The following is a 16,118-nucleotide window of genomic DNA, read 5'->3' as shown; positions in this document are numbered from 1 at the left end:
AGCAAGCATACAGAACATAACTCCACGTTTAATCCCCGATTTATGAATGTGTAATTGTCTGACCAAACAATTAAATGTTAATTATGCAAGAAAACCTTGTGCTTTGGTCATCTGAACAACTTATTTAGACTTTATTTATTTAATGAGTAGATTATGCACACATAATAAAGCCAAATCAGTTTTTGTAACAGGTGAATACGTTTGTTGACTTAAAACATAACAGCTCATTTGCATTTAAAGAGACAGGCCCGAAAAACAGCATGTTTCTGCTTCCACTCAAAATAGGCATTTTCAAAATGATATAATAAATGATCTGTGGAGTATTTTGAGCTGAAACTTCACAGACACATTCTGGGGACACCAGAGACTTATATTACATATTGTAAAAAGGGGCATAATATGTCTCCTTTAAGGTGAATAATTAATCCGTGCAAGTTAATCCTCTAAAAAAAATTGTTTGTGTTGGTAATCTTTAATCAAAATCTGATAATTTTCTTCCACCCGGAATGGCGCTCCTGCTCTGAAGACGTCAGTTTGAGGGCTTGGGCAGAATGTGCTTAACCACGCCCCTCCAACCGTTAGTTTGCTGCAAGTGAAAGATGAGAGGAGGAGCGCAAAAATAAAACCCCGCCCTCTTCTCAATATTCTGTTTCAGGTGGAAATACGTCACCATACTGAAATAAAGTCAGCAGCAACTTCCAGTTCACGCTGACTTTAACTTTAGTTAGTGTGTAATGTTGCTGTTTGAGCATAAACAATATCTGCAAAGTTACGACGCTGAAAGTTCAATGCAAACGGAGATATTGTCTTTTAAAATTATGGCAGTTAGTGCCGACATACAGTACCATTGCGCTTCGGGCGTCCCGAGTTCGAGTCCCGGCTCGCGGACCTTTCCCGATCCCATCCCCCGCTCTCACCCACTTCGCTTCCTGTCGACCTATACTGTCCTATCTAAATAAAGGCATAAAACGCCATAAATAAATCGTAAAAAAAAAAAATTCTGGCAGTTTAAACGACTTGTAGGGACTACAACGAGCTGCTTCTGGGTTGGTGACATCACAAACCCAGAAATTTACATAAACCCCGCCCCCAGGAACATGCAACAAAGGGGGCGGGGCCATGTTGCGCTGCTTTAGAGAAGAGGAAGAGTTGTTGCCATGCCGTCAAAACTAGGGGCGCACAAAAAAATCTGTTCATATATGAATCATGATTCTGTCTTCTAACGATTCTAATGGATTCACAAGTTTCAAAATCAGTGTTCTAAAGCAGCGGTTCTTAATCCTGTTCCTCGCATCCCCTGCTCTGCATCTCTCTCTCAGATCATTAGATCATCAGCTCCATCAATGAACTGTGTTCCAGTTATACACTTTATGTGACAGACAGATAATTTTTCACATAGCTACGAGAAGCATTAAACATGGACGTGCACGCGGTTGCCGTGGTAGCGAGCAATACTTACTGGCAAACACTTCTTACTGTTACAAAAATGCTACAACGCATTCAGGTATTCTGCTGTAATCAGGATAAAACCGTATATTAGAAGCTAACAGAAGCAGTGGCATTTACAAATAGCAGCATATCTAAAAGTATAAGACAACAGCAAACAAAGAAACATACCATTCTGAAGCGTCCTGTAAGAGCCGTGCTTGCACAGCTTCTGCGCGATCCTCTTCACTAATATTCTCTGCATCTCATTTGTGCTCAAACTGATAAGCAATATTGACGATGCCATTGTTTACAATACAACCGGAGCACATTCTGAGGTGAGGGGCGTGACGTTTCTGAACGTCAGAGCGTTCATCGGAGAAGGGACAGAGATGTGTAGAATAAAGTTAATTATCTGAAAAATAATGCGTTTTTTTTTTTTAAACGAAGCATTAACACATGTTAGACTTCACCCCATAAACAAAAACAAGCCTAAAAAAAAACCAGTCAACCACCCCTTTAATGATCTCTCATTCTAAATACATAGACGTTACTAAGGAGTTGGCGTCCATCAAACCCGTCAGACTGTGTGACTGGTGGCTCCACAGAACAGGGTTCCACTGCTCCAGAGTCCAGTATCTGGTGCTTTACTCCAGTCCATCCCACGCTCGGCATTGCTCTCGGTGATGTGAGGCTTCACGCAGCTGCTCAGACATGAAGCTCCTGCACAGTTTCTGTGCTGATATTAATACCAGTGGAAGCTCGGAGCTCTTCATCTCTGGAATCAGCAAAGCCATTGTTTTCACACGTTTGTAGAAACTGAATGGCTAGTGCTTGATTTTACACCCATTGCAATGGTTCTGACTGAAACACTTGAAAAAGTGTGTCTCAATACTTTTGTCCATATAGTGTATTTACGTCAAATGTGAAGCAGATTGAAGTTTTGTTGCCTTCAACAAAGTTTTGTTGAAGTCCCAAGTTTTGTGACTGCACAAACTAATGAAATGGCCAAAAATCATATGAAATTTTAAATAAATCGGCTTACAGTTACTCTGTCTATATGTCTTGCAGAAAGGTTTGCTTCATATCTTTTCAGTAGTTTCCACTAATCTGTGTATCTTTTTTGCAAATTTCACCACAGTGTTGGTCAAATCTTGACCAAAAGAAACTGTTGTGTTGTATGATACCATAAGCCACTTCAGTAGTGTGTTTCTGGAGAATGAAGACAGTCAGCCAGCCAGTATCTTGGCATTGGTTTTGCATATTTACATGAATCTCGCGTATCATTGACACAGTACTCTGGCAATGCCTCATGAATTTCAGCCGAGCAGTGTTAGAGTTCAGATGTGCTTCCCGTCGATCTGTTGTGTGTTCAGAGGTTCTGCCGCTGGTGGAGTTCTATCTGGAGGACGATATCTCAGACGAGGAGGCCGTGTCTCTCATTGACCTGGAAGTGCCTCGTGTGGAGCGAAACAGCAGCTGGCAGGAGATGAGCCGCGGCGGTAACGTCTCATTCACATTCACGCACAGAGGAAATACTGGGGAGACTGTAAAATAAGTGGAGCCAGTTGTGTGTCAAATTCTGAGGCTTCTGTGTACAGAACTGTTCAATGACCATTTTGACAAATGGATAAAGAAACGCTAGACCAGTCAATGGCCAACATACAAAGCACACATTCACATTTTAATACATTTTAGTCATTTAATGTGAATCTGAATAACGGTCTTAAAAGAGTTCAAAAACATCACAGTAAACCTTTGCTGGAAAACCATGTTGTCTAGATTGAGGCACATTGAAAAATGTGATGTTTGCACTAGGGGTGGGCTAAGGGGGCTGAAGCCCCGAATGTTTTTATTACCGTGTCTTGTGCGCATCAAGACTGGGTTTGCATGCAATTATTTCTATTAAACCAGCTCTTCAACAGCAAAATGCAGCTGCTTCAGGTATCTGTAGCTTACTGTATATATTCATAATACTGATCTCACCATCTGTCAAAATTAGTTTATCGTTACTGTATAGCAACAAATATAGATTTTTAATCATGGTATTATATGCGCACTCTCTAGGACACACGCATTTAGAGTGATTATATGAACTGATTGATTAGCATTTAGAATGGTCTGTGGCAGTCTTTTATAAGTATCAGGGCAACAAAATTCAATAAACAATAAGTTAATACTAAGTTATTTAAATTGTAGAGAAAATATTTTCGCGAAAATGGTTCTAAGCGAAGCCATGTTGCATGAATTTGCGTTTTGACCCATTCATAAAAACAGATTCTTACTTCGTTCCTGTATGAATCAACCGATTTGAACGAATCGATTGAATAAATGGCTTAAAGACTCTGTCATCAAGACAGTGGCTTGCTGCTACCTACTGGCAATTTTAGTCTCATTTTTAAAAGTATCATTCAATTTTTTTCTACGATTTCATATTTCTGCATTCTAAATTTTATATTTAAAACATTAATCTCATAGGCCCAAATAATACTTATGCAATTTGTAAGTGCAAATTATAATTAATTAGACGTGTCTCTTTAAAAAAATAAGCCAATTAGCCAATGCAACTTTTATTTGAAGTGTATCCCGTGTATTCTGATACATACATTAATGTGTCTGGGCCACTCACCCTAGAACCGCCCCTGATGTTAGATATTAGAGAAAGTGTGCGTTTGCTTAGAGACCTAGAACCTAAACTGAGAGGTGCGTCCTACCATGCTTGGGCTCTTTGGGCTGCTGATCACTGAAATCAAACAAACAGAGCAGGCTGAGGACATACAGTGCAGTGTGCTTAACTCAGTGTGTGTGTGTGTGTGTGTCAGAATCCCAGTGTCTGAGGCTGGATGATGGGACTGAAGACCCAGAGGACGATCCGTTCACAGCCAAACTCAGCTTTGAGGTGAGGGGGTTCCTGGTCACTGAAGTGCTGTGTGAGATGAGTGTGTGAGTGTGCTGTGCTGGTGTTTACAGCAGGGTGGCCGTGCGTTCGTGCCGGTGCTGGTGAATCGTGCCGTGCTGAGGTGCATGTCCAGACGAGATGTTCTGATAAAGCGCTGGCCCAGACCGCTCAGCTGGCAGTACTACCGCTCTCTGCTGCCAGACGTCAGCATCACCATGTGCCCCTCCTGCTTCCAGGTACACACACGCTCGATCACGCGCTCGGGGCTCTGTTCTGGTGATGTTTGACTGTATTGTGTTGTGGTGTTTTCACAGATGTTTCACAGTGAGGACTACGAGCTGCTTGTTCTTCAGCACAACTGCTGTCCGTACTGCCGCAGACCCATCGACGAGCCCAGCTAGCGCCTGGATTAGCCTCCAGACCATCACTTCACCTGTGTGTCTGTAGGACTGTGCTTTGATCAGCTAGAAACGCGTCAGTAAATGCCAGCTCAGCGCAGCGCTCTGATAGGATCAGCCGGATCAGCTGCTAAAGCTGATTACAGCGTTTGTACATGTGAGGACATACATACACCTACTCACACACACACTCACACTCACACACACACACTCACACACACTCTCACACACACACACACACACACACACACTCACGGCTCGGTCCACTTCAACATGTTTGCTTAGATTCAGACAATATAAATAAAGAGTAATATTTATGCCTCTAACATGTATTGTAATGTTTTCCTGTCAGTAGAGCTGAAGTGTTTGTGTTGATTGCTTCATGTAGGTGTGAGTGGTTTTTGCCTGTAAAAGTGGCTGCTGTAAAGCTCAGGTGTTGCATGAGATCATCAGGACACTGCTGGTGAGATGCTAGAAACATCGACAAAAACTTTGTAACTTATGCCTACCATAAGCACTAGAAAGACCACAGAAAACCAGTCTGTGTGAGCGCGTTTGTACCAACTTAGCCTTATTCTGGGGACAAATTTGCCCCAAGAAATGAGCTAAACCTGACAAAACCTCCTTTTGGGGATGTCCACAAATATGAAACAAGTAAAAAATAAAGTAAATAGATTTTTTAAACATATTTTAAGAGATGAAAAAACACTATTACATTTCTGTTTGTAATAGCAGTGATGTATTTGCAATCAGAACATGAATAAAGAAAAAAAAAACAAAAGGAGAAAAAATTATTTTTAAAGGAATGTTGCTGATTTTCCTTTCATCATTTTATCACGTTCTCCAAATCTGATCCAGTCAACATTTTGTGTTTGACATCATGAGGTCAGTCTCCACATATATGACCCATCACTCTCAATACCGGTTTTGTCATACAAGTCAGTAATAAGCAGAACATTTTCATATTCCCATCATCCATCCACTGCTTGTCTTCTGTAAGGTGGTCTGGACGAATGGCTAGTCCATCTCACACACTCAGATTTAAATGGCTTTATTTGCATGGTAAAAAAATACTAAACATCGCAAACACATTGGTAACATTAAATTACAGACATACCTTTACACACAAATAATGATAACAATGAGAAGGAAAAGGCCCAAAAGCACACAGTGATGTAACTGAGTGTTGATGTTAATGTGTGGTTTCAGTGTCTCTGCAGCGCTCTGACAATGTGCCCATGCTCAGTGTCTTCATATATTATTTTTAAAAGATGGAAATCATACTGGTTTTTGCAATTAAGTGAACTTTATGAGTATGTTTGACCTCCGAGTGGGTCTGAGTAAATATTTTTGCCATGTCCCCATTAAATATTTAATAAGAAATTTGTTATGTTTTCTTTGGAATATTGTTTGATTACAGAACTTCTTTATAGTTTTTAATGTCAATTTACCTAACAAAAGCCAGTTTCCTCCTCCTCTAGGAAGAGACATCATCAGTGGCAAACCAGTAGCACAAACCTGAGCAGGTAACAGCGGTGATGTTTTGTCAGGTTGTTCTCGCTCTGAAACGTTACTGTTTGATGGTTAATAAATGAACTCTGTCCCACACTGAACTTTAGCTCTCTCTTTCCATCCAGCATTATTTCAGTAGTACTCATTGTTTTTGTCATTGTGTAAGTAATCGTGTTTATAAAGCTGAAGTGTGTGGCTGGGCTTGAAGTGTGTGGCTGGGCTTCATCAGAGCAGCTGTCTGGGGTTCAGTACTGGATAAAGACCCAAGAAACACCAACAAGCGTGCAGTTGGATTTCAGATGTTGGGAAACAAAACACTGACCCAATACAGCCCAATGACTGCGCTGGTGGTTTTTGTTGGAGTTTGTGAATTGGCCCTTATAGAGACATATTCATTAAGTTACGGGGTTTGTTGCTGTCCTACGGCCGTTTAACCTTGTGGATTATCAGGCCTCTGACCCCAATCTGCCTGTAACTCCATTCCTCCAAATTGCAGCACCTCACTGTAATCTCTCATCTGCGCTTAATCTGGGCACATGGGGGGCATATAAGAGAGGCGCTCGCGTCCTGCGGAGCAGATCTCGCTCTCAGTCGCTTTCTACTGAGGAGAAGGTTCACTCTCATCTATCGGCTTTCTCCATTGTGACCCTTGACCAGTGAACCAAACATGAATGGAACGGAAGGTCCGAACTTCTACGTGCCCATGTCCAACAGGACGGGTTTGGTGCGCAGCCCGTTTGAGGAGCCGCAGTACTACCTGGCAGAGCCGTGGAAGTACTCGCTCCTGGCGGCGTACATGCTCTTCCTCATCATCACTGCATTCCCCGTCAACTTCCTCACGCTCTACATCACCGTGCAGCACAAGAAGCTGCGCACGCCCCTCAACTACATCCTGCTCAATCTGGCCGTGGCCGACCTGTTCATGGTGGTGGGAGGCTTCACCGTCACCCTCTACACCTCCCTGCACGGATACTTCGTCCTGGGGGTCACCGGCTGCAACATCGAAGGCTTCTTCGCCACGCTGGGCGGTGAGTGCTTCATCTCTGCAGACAAACACTCCTGAGAGATTCATCAGATAGCAATCAGAAGCACAGTGTGGGTATTGCTGTGGTAATAAAGACTGGTGTCAAATTTGGGTGATTCTCACAAAAATATGCCACGATCACTTTTCACTCAAAAACCGAGCATATTTTTCGCATTATTTTCATGACAATTTTGTTTCACATTTTTCATGCAGATCTTAATGTTTTATCTTTAAGTGTTTTTATTTATCATTCATTTATTTATTTTTGTAATTATCACTGTTCTCTTAACTATAATAGGTGTTTTAATGTATTACAGTCAAATGTATAGTAATACAAATTTTAAGGTAGATTTTTTTTTATTTAGAGGCCTTAAAATGTTAAATATGTATATATAGTTGTTTTCTTTTGGATTTTGCATTGTGATATTTAATGAGTTCATAACCCACATTTCCATCTCAAGTCTCATTACTATAAAGCAAAAACTAATTATACATGTAGGTAGTAATTGCTGTAATGAAAAAAAGTGTTTTTACAGTAAAAATAATAATCAATATAAAAAAAATAATAAATTAACCATCCAACTGGATGAGTAATTTTTATGACTTTTATGAGAGATTATGTATGACCTTACGCCTTTTTTTTTTTTTTTTTTTTTTTTCCGTAAAACAGCATCTTCCAGATTAATCTTGGATTAATCTAATCTTACAGTTCAATCAGTGTAGTAACATATTTTCTTCATTACTGACATTTTATTTGTACTGTACAGTTAGAGGAGAATGTAGTGTATGTCATACACTTTTTTTGTCTGAAGGAGACATAAACAGGCAGCCCCCTCTCAGGGAACCATGGTTACATGCATAACCTGAGACGTTCCCTTTCAAGTGAAACTCGCACTGCATCTGAGAAGATTTCTATGGGGAACAAATACTCACTATGCCATGCTGAGGGGATTGACTGCCAGATCGGCTGTGACATGCACTCAAATAAGGACTCAACAGTCTTAGCTGCCGGAGTCAGCAATCCCCTATTAAGTCTGCACCATCAGAACTGACAGTATTCCCTATGGCCACCCCCTAAGCTTTACACCCTATGCAAGGAAAGTCCCGGCTTTTACAGCTTCCTCCCTTCCTTACTGGGAGTGCCCATCCCAAGGGAAGAGCTCAAAGGTCTGGTAACGTTAGCCTTCTTTACTAGATGACACCTTTAAGGGAATACTGGCACAGGGAAGCAAGATAGTTCCCTTGTCTGTCACTATACTTAGGGAGATCTGGTTCAAACCCAAGCTCAGGGCAACTTCCCAAGGCTTTCATAGAAAGCCTAACAACTCAGAACTGCTATCCCAGCGGAGCTCTGGGGAGCAGAAGCCTCAGCAGAACCACTCTCTATAGTGAGAAGGCCCAACTACTTTCCACAAGCTTCCAAGGAGGCATACAGAGAGCCTAACAACTCAGAATTGCTACTTAAGTAGAGCTCCGGGGTTGAAAGCCTTAAAAGGACGACTCTCTATAGTGAGAGGTGGCTTAGGAATCCTCTAGAATTAAAAACAGTGACCAAGGAAAATCACAAAGAGCCTCACAACTTGGCACTTCTGCCTACTTGAGCTGTAAGGACCAAGGCCTCATCATGACAACTCTCTATAGCAAGAGGAGGCCCACATATGCCCTAAGCTAAGGATAGCTATCAAGGAGGCTCACAGAGAGCCTAACAACTTGATACTGCTGCCTAGACGGAGCTCCAAGGAGTGGGACAACAGTCCACTCTGTAAAGGCAGTAGCTAAGGATGCTCCCAGAGAGCCTAACAAATTGGCACTACTGCCTGGGTGAGGTTTAAGGATGGAGGCCTCTGCATAATGACTCTCTAAAGTGAGAGGAGTTCTAACTATGCCCTACACTTGGGACAACTTTCCAAGGAGGCTTACAGACTCCAGCAGAGGTTCCAGCAGGATGACTCTCTATAGCGAGGGGAAGCCTAACAACATTCCACTTCAAAGGCGGCCAAGGAGGCAGCACTTATATAGCAGAGAGTCAGCAACTTAGCCCCTAGCAGAGCTCAGAGGATGGAGGCCTAGCATAACTACTGTCTCAAGCGAGAGGCACCCTAGCAACATCCTACGCCTGTTAAGGAGGCATCATAGAGGACCTAGGTGGAGCTCAGACGAGTGGAACTTAACAGGATGACTTTCTATAGTGAAAGGAGGCTTAACAAATGACTCTCTAAAGTGAGAGGAGAACTAGCTACATCCGATGGTCAGGACAGCTTTCCAAGGAGGCTCACAGAGAGTCATACAAAACTCAATACTGCTATCTAGGCAGAGCTCTAGAGAGTGGTGGCCTCAGCATGATGGCCTCGACCCTCAAGATGGCTATCAAGGAGGGCTTACGGGGAGCTACTCACACTTGATGCCACTGTCTAGATTTGGCAACAAAGGGAGCCACCTGCCTAATAGATTCCAACATCTGGGGGACGCAGCTCAACCTCGAACAGTTGACTAGCCTGATAAAATATGAGGAGGGACACCATCTTAGCTGGTGACATCCTCAATTCATGCATGACTTGGAATGATCTTGCACCTACAGTTTCAAGCACTGCATCTAATTCCTCAGAATTAAGGCTCACATATTATACAATTATAATGGGAGTAACAGATGGGGCCTGAAAGGGAAAGAAATCCCGTCAGACTCTCCTTGTGCTCTGCCCACCATCTGTGTGATTGGACCTGCCTGCCGATATTTATTTCTCTCTGATGGCCGTGGGACTAATTGAAGACAAAATGTGTTTTACTGAGAAAAAACAAGATTTGTTTTTTAAAAAGCCTTTTTCCAAAAGGTACATCTGGAAAAAGGGGGGGCGTCTTATAAACAGGGTCGTCTTATATTCGGGCCAATACGGTATATATATATATATATATATACATACATAAGTTTATAGTAATTTAATAAATTATAGTAATTTAATGACACCAAAACATTGAAACCAGAACCATGCAGATTTTATAATCCCCAATAGCACTGCAAAACTTGAATTACTAACCTTACAACTATTACACCGTGTCCTAACTACACGCGACGCGACACGCGATAAAAGGAATCTTTTCCATGTTAATCAGAGTTTTTGTCCTAACTAGCCGCGATGGCGACACGCAAACTTTCTAATTTAGAAATGGTTTCTATTTCCGCGGCGTGAACAACAACATACAAACTATAGTACAGTAGATAATCTCAGGTACAGATTATGTTCTTTATTAGAAGTTATTACACGTCTCTGTGGAATACTTGATTCTGATTGGTCAATCGCGCCATCCAGAGGTATGTTATTCCCAGATAACAACCGCCAAATTGAATAGCACACCGCTCATCCGGGTACTACGAGTTATCTTGACCGGTACTACTTATATGCTTAACGAGTCACTCCGCTATCGTTGACTGTCTGGCGCCATCTTGTGACTGAAAACACTTAACCACCGCGTGTTACAATGGAAGACTTCAGCATTAATTTCAACATATATGGTAAAAACAAATCTTTTTAGCCGTGTAACCCTCCGCTTCGCGTCGGGGTCCTGATCACCCTGTCGGGGTTTATTCTGAGATAACAACCGGCTGGATGTACATTATCCCTTACTTAAACGTGTCTAATATGAGTTTAAATATAATTTTGCGTGACCTTATAGCCATACTGAAAGCAACAACAGACAGTTTACCTCAGATCTTGAAAATAAATTAAAGCAAAGATGTACGTTAAAACTGCAAACTCACTGCGAACCAACCAACGAGTGTATTCCATAAAGATGGTATCAGTCACTCCATATTTACATTTAATTATGTAAAAAAGCTTTAATATTTATGAATTAGATTATGAACATCCATTTCGTTGTGAGTGCAGAGTGCTTCCAGAGAGAAACCGCCCACACACACACGCTTCTGATTGGCTGTGATATTTGATTGATTCTGTCGCGTCGTGTTTGGTGTGGACACACAAATTTTCTTGTCGCTGGAATCTTGTCACGTTGCGTGTAGTTAGGACACGGTGTTATATGTATAACCGACACATGCTGTACATATACTCACACAAAGCAATATGTACAATATAGCAAATCTCACATGTTTATATCATCTTCGAATGTTAATTATCCTCTCTGCCATCTCTAAAGTGGACTAAGAGGAGACCAAGTTTGGAGCTGAAGTGATCGAGATCTTCATCTTCTCTGTTTGTTTGTCAGGTGAGATCGCGCTGTGGTCTCTGGTGGTTTTGGCTGTCGAGCGTTATATTGTGGTGTGTAAACCAATGACAACGTTTCGTTTCGGAGAGAAGCACGCCATCGTGGGAGTGGGCTTCACCTGGGTCATGGCCCTTACCTGCTGCGTGCCGCCCCTGCTGGGCTGGTCCAGGTACTCCATCACAGTCTTCAGCTAAACACAGAGCTTTGTCCACTCATTTGTCAACTGAATTGCCCACAACAGTGAAGTGTGAAGTTGAGCAGTCAGTGACAGGACAATGAGCTCATGAACTGATACTGATGTCCTGACTGGAGGTTTGTTGGTCATGTGACTGTGTGCAGGTATATTCCAGAGGGAATGCAGTGCTCCTGTGGAATAGATTACTACACTCCCAAACCTGAGATCAACAACACCTCGTTTGTCATCTACATGTTCATCCTGCACTTCTCCATCCCACTGCTCATCATCTTCTTCTGCTACAGTCGCCTTCTCTGCACTGTCCGTGCGGTAAGACACACACAAACATGTATTTCTTTGATCTGTAGAACACAGAAGATATTGTGAAGACTGTTGGTAACCAGACAGTTTTGGTTAGCAGGCCAAGGTATGGACAAAAAAATGCTGAATTTTCCTTTTTGGGTGAACTATCCTTTTAAATGATCAATTCATATATAACAAACAAGCACAGACTTGGTGCTTTTTATTGCAGTTACTACACAAAGGACACATGATCTACTTCCTGACATGTTAGGTTAATAGTTGAGTGTTGTGCAGTGATAAGCAGCTGCTTCACATATATCGTCAACACAGCTGGACCACTGACCCAATCAGCATCCAGGACCATGAACAGCACATATTGTGCTCATTGTTTTCTGTCGTTAGGCCGCTGCTCAGCAGCAGGAATCAGAGACGACCCAGAGGGCCGAACGGGAAGTGACACGTATGGTGGTTGTCATGGTGATCTCATTCTTAGTGTGCTGGGTGCCGTATGCCAGCGTGGCCTGGTATATCTTTGGTAATCAGGGGGCAGAGTTTGGTCCTGTAGTCATGACAATACCTGCTTTCTTTGCTAAGAGTGCAGCGCTTTACAACCCGGTCATCTACATCGTACTCAACAGACAGGTGAGACTGTTCTAAATCATGTACTACGTACTAAGTATACTAACTAAAAACAGTTCTAAAGAAAGACACAGCAGAACGAACTGTTGTGTGTATTCAAGCAGCACACAGAAGTTCATGCTCATGCTCTTTCATTCCTGAATGAATCAGTGTTTTAGAATAAAAGGGTTGAGTGAATAATTCAATGACTCCCTCATACATTATGAACAACACTGAAGAGTATTCAGTATTCTAAGAGTAACTGGCTGAACTGATATAGTTTGTTATTAAAATGTAAAAGAAGGAACATCAGGGCTGTGCCTGTCACAAGTTGTAGGGTGGATCTCAACATCTTTATTGCATGTTCTTACCAAATGATCAAACGTCATACGACATCTAATAAGCTTGCAGGCTAATGGCTAATACACTGAACAGTTCAACTTCATAGCCTTGTTACTTACCATTTTACCTAACAGAGTAGCTACAACAGGCAGGTTTGTTGAAGCAGGGTTGGAACTGATGTCTGCTGTATATAATCCTGGATGTGTTTGCATTGGTCCAGTTCAGGAACTGCATGCTCACTACGGTCTGCTGTGGAAAGAACCCGTTTGGTGAGGAGGAGACCAGCATGACGGCCTCCAGTAAGACTCAGTCCTCGGTGGTCTCGTCCAGTCAGGTGGCTCCCGCCTGACCGACAGCTGGACAAATCCACCCAGCAGCCTCCTACAGGCCAAATATGTCACTCCACATCTACTCGGCTTCCGCTCATCCAGCCAACAACTACATCTACTACTTCACACATGTCTGCCCTTGAATCTTACACGTTTTGCAAAAACTGGCCAACCAGATCTCTATAGTTATAGTTATAGTGTATGTTTGTACTGCAGGTGATTGTGTATGTGTTTAGTAACTTGATGGCATCTCTATGTGTTTATCTCAACAGCTGCTCCATTGGTTCTGCCTGATACTCCAGCTGTTAGATGAATATTTAGCTATAGTCAGTTATGATTTTGTAAAGTTCTGATTTTCACCGGATAACCTTTTGTAGGCTTATGTTCTGAGTCTATGTGCTGTTTCTTTATAAAGTTTGATGTTGACCAGACGTGAGACTGAGTGCTGAAGCCAGACGAGACCTCAGGAGATTCACCACACACCCAGCGAAACAATTCTCTGAACGTTTAGATGTAAATGTCGTCTATGGAAGAATTATGGTTAAATATGCTCATGTGTAAAGACATGAATTTGTCTGCAGATTACAAAATATAGAGGCAAAGCAGAAATAAAGGCTCATGTAAAACAAAAAATGTTTACTAAAATGTGCTTGGATGTGACAAAGAACTGGGAACATTACACAATGTTTTAGTAAAGTTTGTCTTTATTGATAAAATTTCCCTCTTTCTCCAAAAAAATTAAACATTTCCAGCAGAATATCTACAAAAATGATGCACACACTTTGGTTTGGACCCAAAGAAAGACCCAAACCCTTCAAATAATAATAATTAATACAAATGCAACAGTCTCATTCAAGCCTATTATATGTTAATCATATAGTAACTTGTAGTCCAAGGCATCGTGGAATTAAAATGGACTGCCGTTGAACAGTGCAGGCACAAATATCCCATCAGAAACGTTATTCAAATAACACTATGAAATCATCATACAGCTATAAATATTGCTATGGAGAAGGTCTTGTATAATCCAGTGCATAAGTGGCTCTCCCCCAGCGTGGGGTCAGTGCGTCACATGACTGCAGGCCTCAGGACCCTGGAGTCCACAATTAATTAAACGAACTCCTAGTTCAAAGTCAATAGTGGAATACTATAGTGATTGAAAACCAACAAACTCATCATAGCAAGAACAAGCGGTGAAACATTATGGACGTTTCCCCCTCGCTTCACTTGATTATCCACATTGATTCAGTGAATGTGGGACAGTTTTGATCAGATATGGGCGTCAGGGCTTCTGTCCTTGGAGGCGGCGCTCAGGCCTCACTGCTGCACTCATAGATGTTGTCTTCCACCAGCGCAATGACCTGCTCAAACTTGTGCTGCAGCTGAGTGCGTCGAGCCGTCGGGCTCGAGTCCAGCGCGCTCACCACCTGAGACACACACATCAATATATACTTACAGTTTATTTGAAGTCTTTTTCAAAGGTATTCTGACATCAGTTAGAGGAGATGGGACTATGACAGGATTCCAACATGCATGAGTCTCTGTGAGTCTGTGTTCACACTGCTTTCACTGAACACATTAATGGAACATTTTGTAACATAGGGCCGACACTGAAAATGTTCAAGATGTCACTTTTATGAAGTAAATCATTAAATGTCATCAGAGACGCACTACTCACAGCCTCAAACACAGCCAAAGATCACAAAATCATTTCTATCAGTTTATTTGCTTTAAAATACAGCATCTAAAGCATTCGGATCACCATATTTTCTATGACTGGTTGAGACCGGCTCATTCAAGTTCAGTCCAAAGTGAAACGCTCCTGAAAACATGGTCTTGGACTTGAGCCAAGTACTAAAACTGCAGAATTTCAGCTTGCTGTAAGCGCGAGCGCGGCTATTTGTAATTTTTATGGGACTAGCTTCCGGTGTCATCCGTGTCCAGCTATTTTTAGCTGTATAAATCAGCTCGTTTTGCTGCTTGATACTGCAAATTGGTCAGTCTTACCTTTTTATTTTAATGTATTATCTTTATTATGAACACACTGGTTTGTAGTGCAAACAGTTTTACCGTTTGCCACTGTATCAGGCGGGGTTTGGGGTGTGGCTACTGTAACAGACTGAGTTTGGGCACTGTAGCAGGCTGACTGTTGAACATGGTTGACGTGGTGCATGGGAAAAAAATTCAGATTCAGTGCACAGAAGTCAAAATTCAAATATTTGCCAAATTATGCCGAGACAGACAATGTGGAAAAACAAGTTTAAACACTGGCAGTGTTTTTACAAGAATTTGATGGTACGTTTGGAATTCAATAGAGCCGACAAACTTGCAGAGTTTCTTCTTGCTAAACTCACGTTAGCCCTTCACTCTCAAGCCCCAGATAAAATAGTAAGATAGTGTAAAGATAAGAGTAAACATAAAGGTGTGATGAGTGAAAGGGGCATTTGCAAAGGTTGTTTGAATATGCATTATTTTAGTAGTTCCACTAGATGACATTAGGCAGGAACTGCATACTTCACCTTTACATCTGAAATGAGCACATGTAGCGTTATCTGTTCAGATTGCAAAACTAAATGCATTTAAGTTGGAAAAAAAAAAAAAAAAAAAAACAGTTCTTTGACCAACGTGAAAGAGAGAGAATTTAAACACAATCCGGCTCGTTCACACTCGTGCAGTGCTCTGCACATTCACAATAATCAGCATTGTTTTGCAAACCCCCATGCGATTGCACTTTCAGGTCAAAGGAGCCCTATTCAGAGCACAGCTGTCATCAGAAATGAGCTCAATCATGGCTCAAGAATGGACCTTCACATCTGTCCGGGGCATCTGCATCCTGCTGCCGGCATGCTCACACACACACACACACACACAAGCT

General features: G+C 41.9%; 3 protein-coding genes across 3 annotated transcripts in view; 2 read left to right on the top strand and 1 right to left on the bottom strand.

The window, feature by feature from the left end:
- ift122 (intraflagellar transport 122 homolog (Chlamydomonas)) overlaps positions 1 to 5,319 on the top strand; it is a 41,836-nt gene extending 36,517 nt beyond the window's left edge. Inside the window, exons 24-27 of the mRNA XM_016576033.1 lie at positions 2,802 to 2,927; positions 4,248 to 4,324; positions 4,396 to 4,560; positions 4,639 to 5,319. Of these exons, the coding sequence (XP_016431519.1) occupies positions 2,802 to 2,927; positions 4,248 to 4,324; positions 4,396 to 4,560; positions 4,639 to 4,725 (455 nt within the window). The 3' untranslated portion in view covers positions 4,726 to 5,319. The remainder of the gene's footprint in view (positions 1 to 2,801; positions 2,928 to 4,247; positions 4,325 to 4,395; positions 4,561 to 4,638) is intronic.
- A 1,464-nt stretch (positions 5,320 to 6,783) lies between these two features.
- LOC107758318 (rhodopsin-like) lies at positions 6,784 to 13,374 on the top strand. Its single transcript, XM_016576034.1, has 5 exons — positions 6,784 to 7,262; positions 11,477 to 11,645; positions 11,816 to 11,981; positions 12,357 to 12,596; positions 13,135 to 13,374. Exons 1-5 carry the CDS (start codon positions 6,902 to 6,904, stop codon positions 13,261 to 13,263), a joined length of 1,065 nt encoding a protein of 354 aa, XP_016431520.1. The 5' UTR covers positions 6,784 to 6,901; the 3' UTR covers positions 13,264 to 13,374.
- Positions 13,375 to 13,949: 575 nt separating this feature from the next.
- The window catches only part of LOC107758315 (plexin-D1), a 70,583-nt gene continuing 68,414 nt past the window's right edge, over positions 13,950 to 16,118 (bottom strand). Inside the window, 1 exon segment of the mRNA XM_016576032.1 lies at positions 13,950 to 14,670. Coding sequence (XP_016431518.1) covers positions 14,554 to 14,670 — 117 coding nt within the window. The 3' untranslated portion in view covers positions 13,950 to 14,553.

This window comes from Sinocyclocheilus rhinocerous, unplaced genomic scaffold (assembly GCF_001515625.1).
Source record: "Sinocyclocheilus rhinocerous isolate Xijiao unplaced genomic scaffold, SAMN03320098_v1.1 scaffold2549, whole genome shotgun sequence".
NCBI lineage: Eukaryota > Metazoa > Chordata > Actinopteri > Cypriniformes > Cyprinidae > Sinocyclocheilus > Sinocyclocheilus rhinocerous.
Note: the sequence above shows the minus strand (reverse complement) of the source record. Positions and strands in the feature narration are given on the sequence as shown.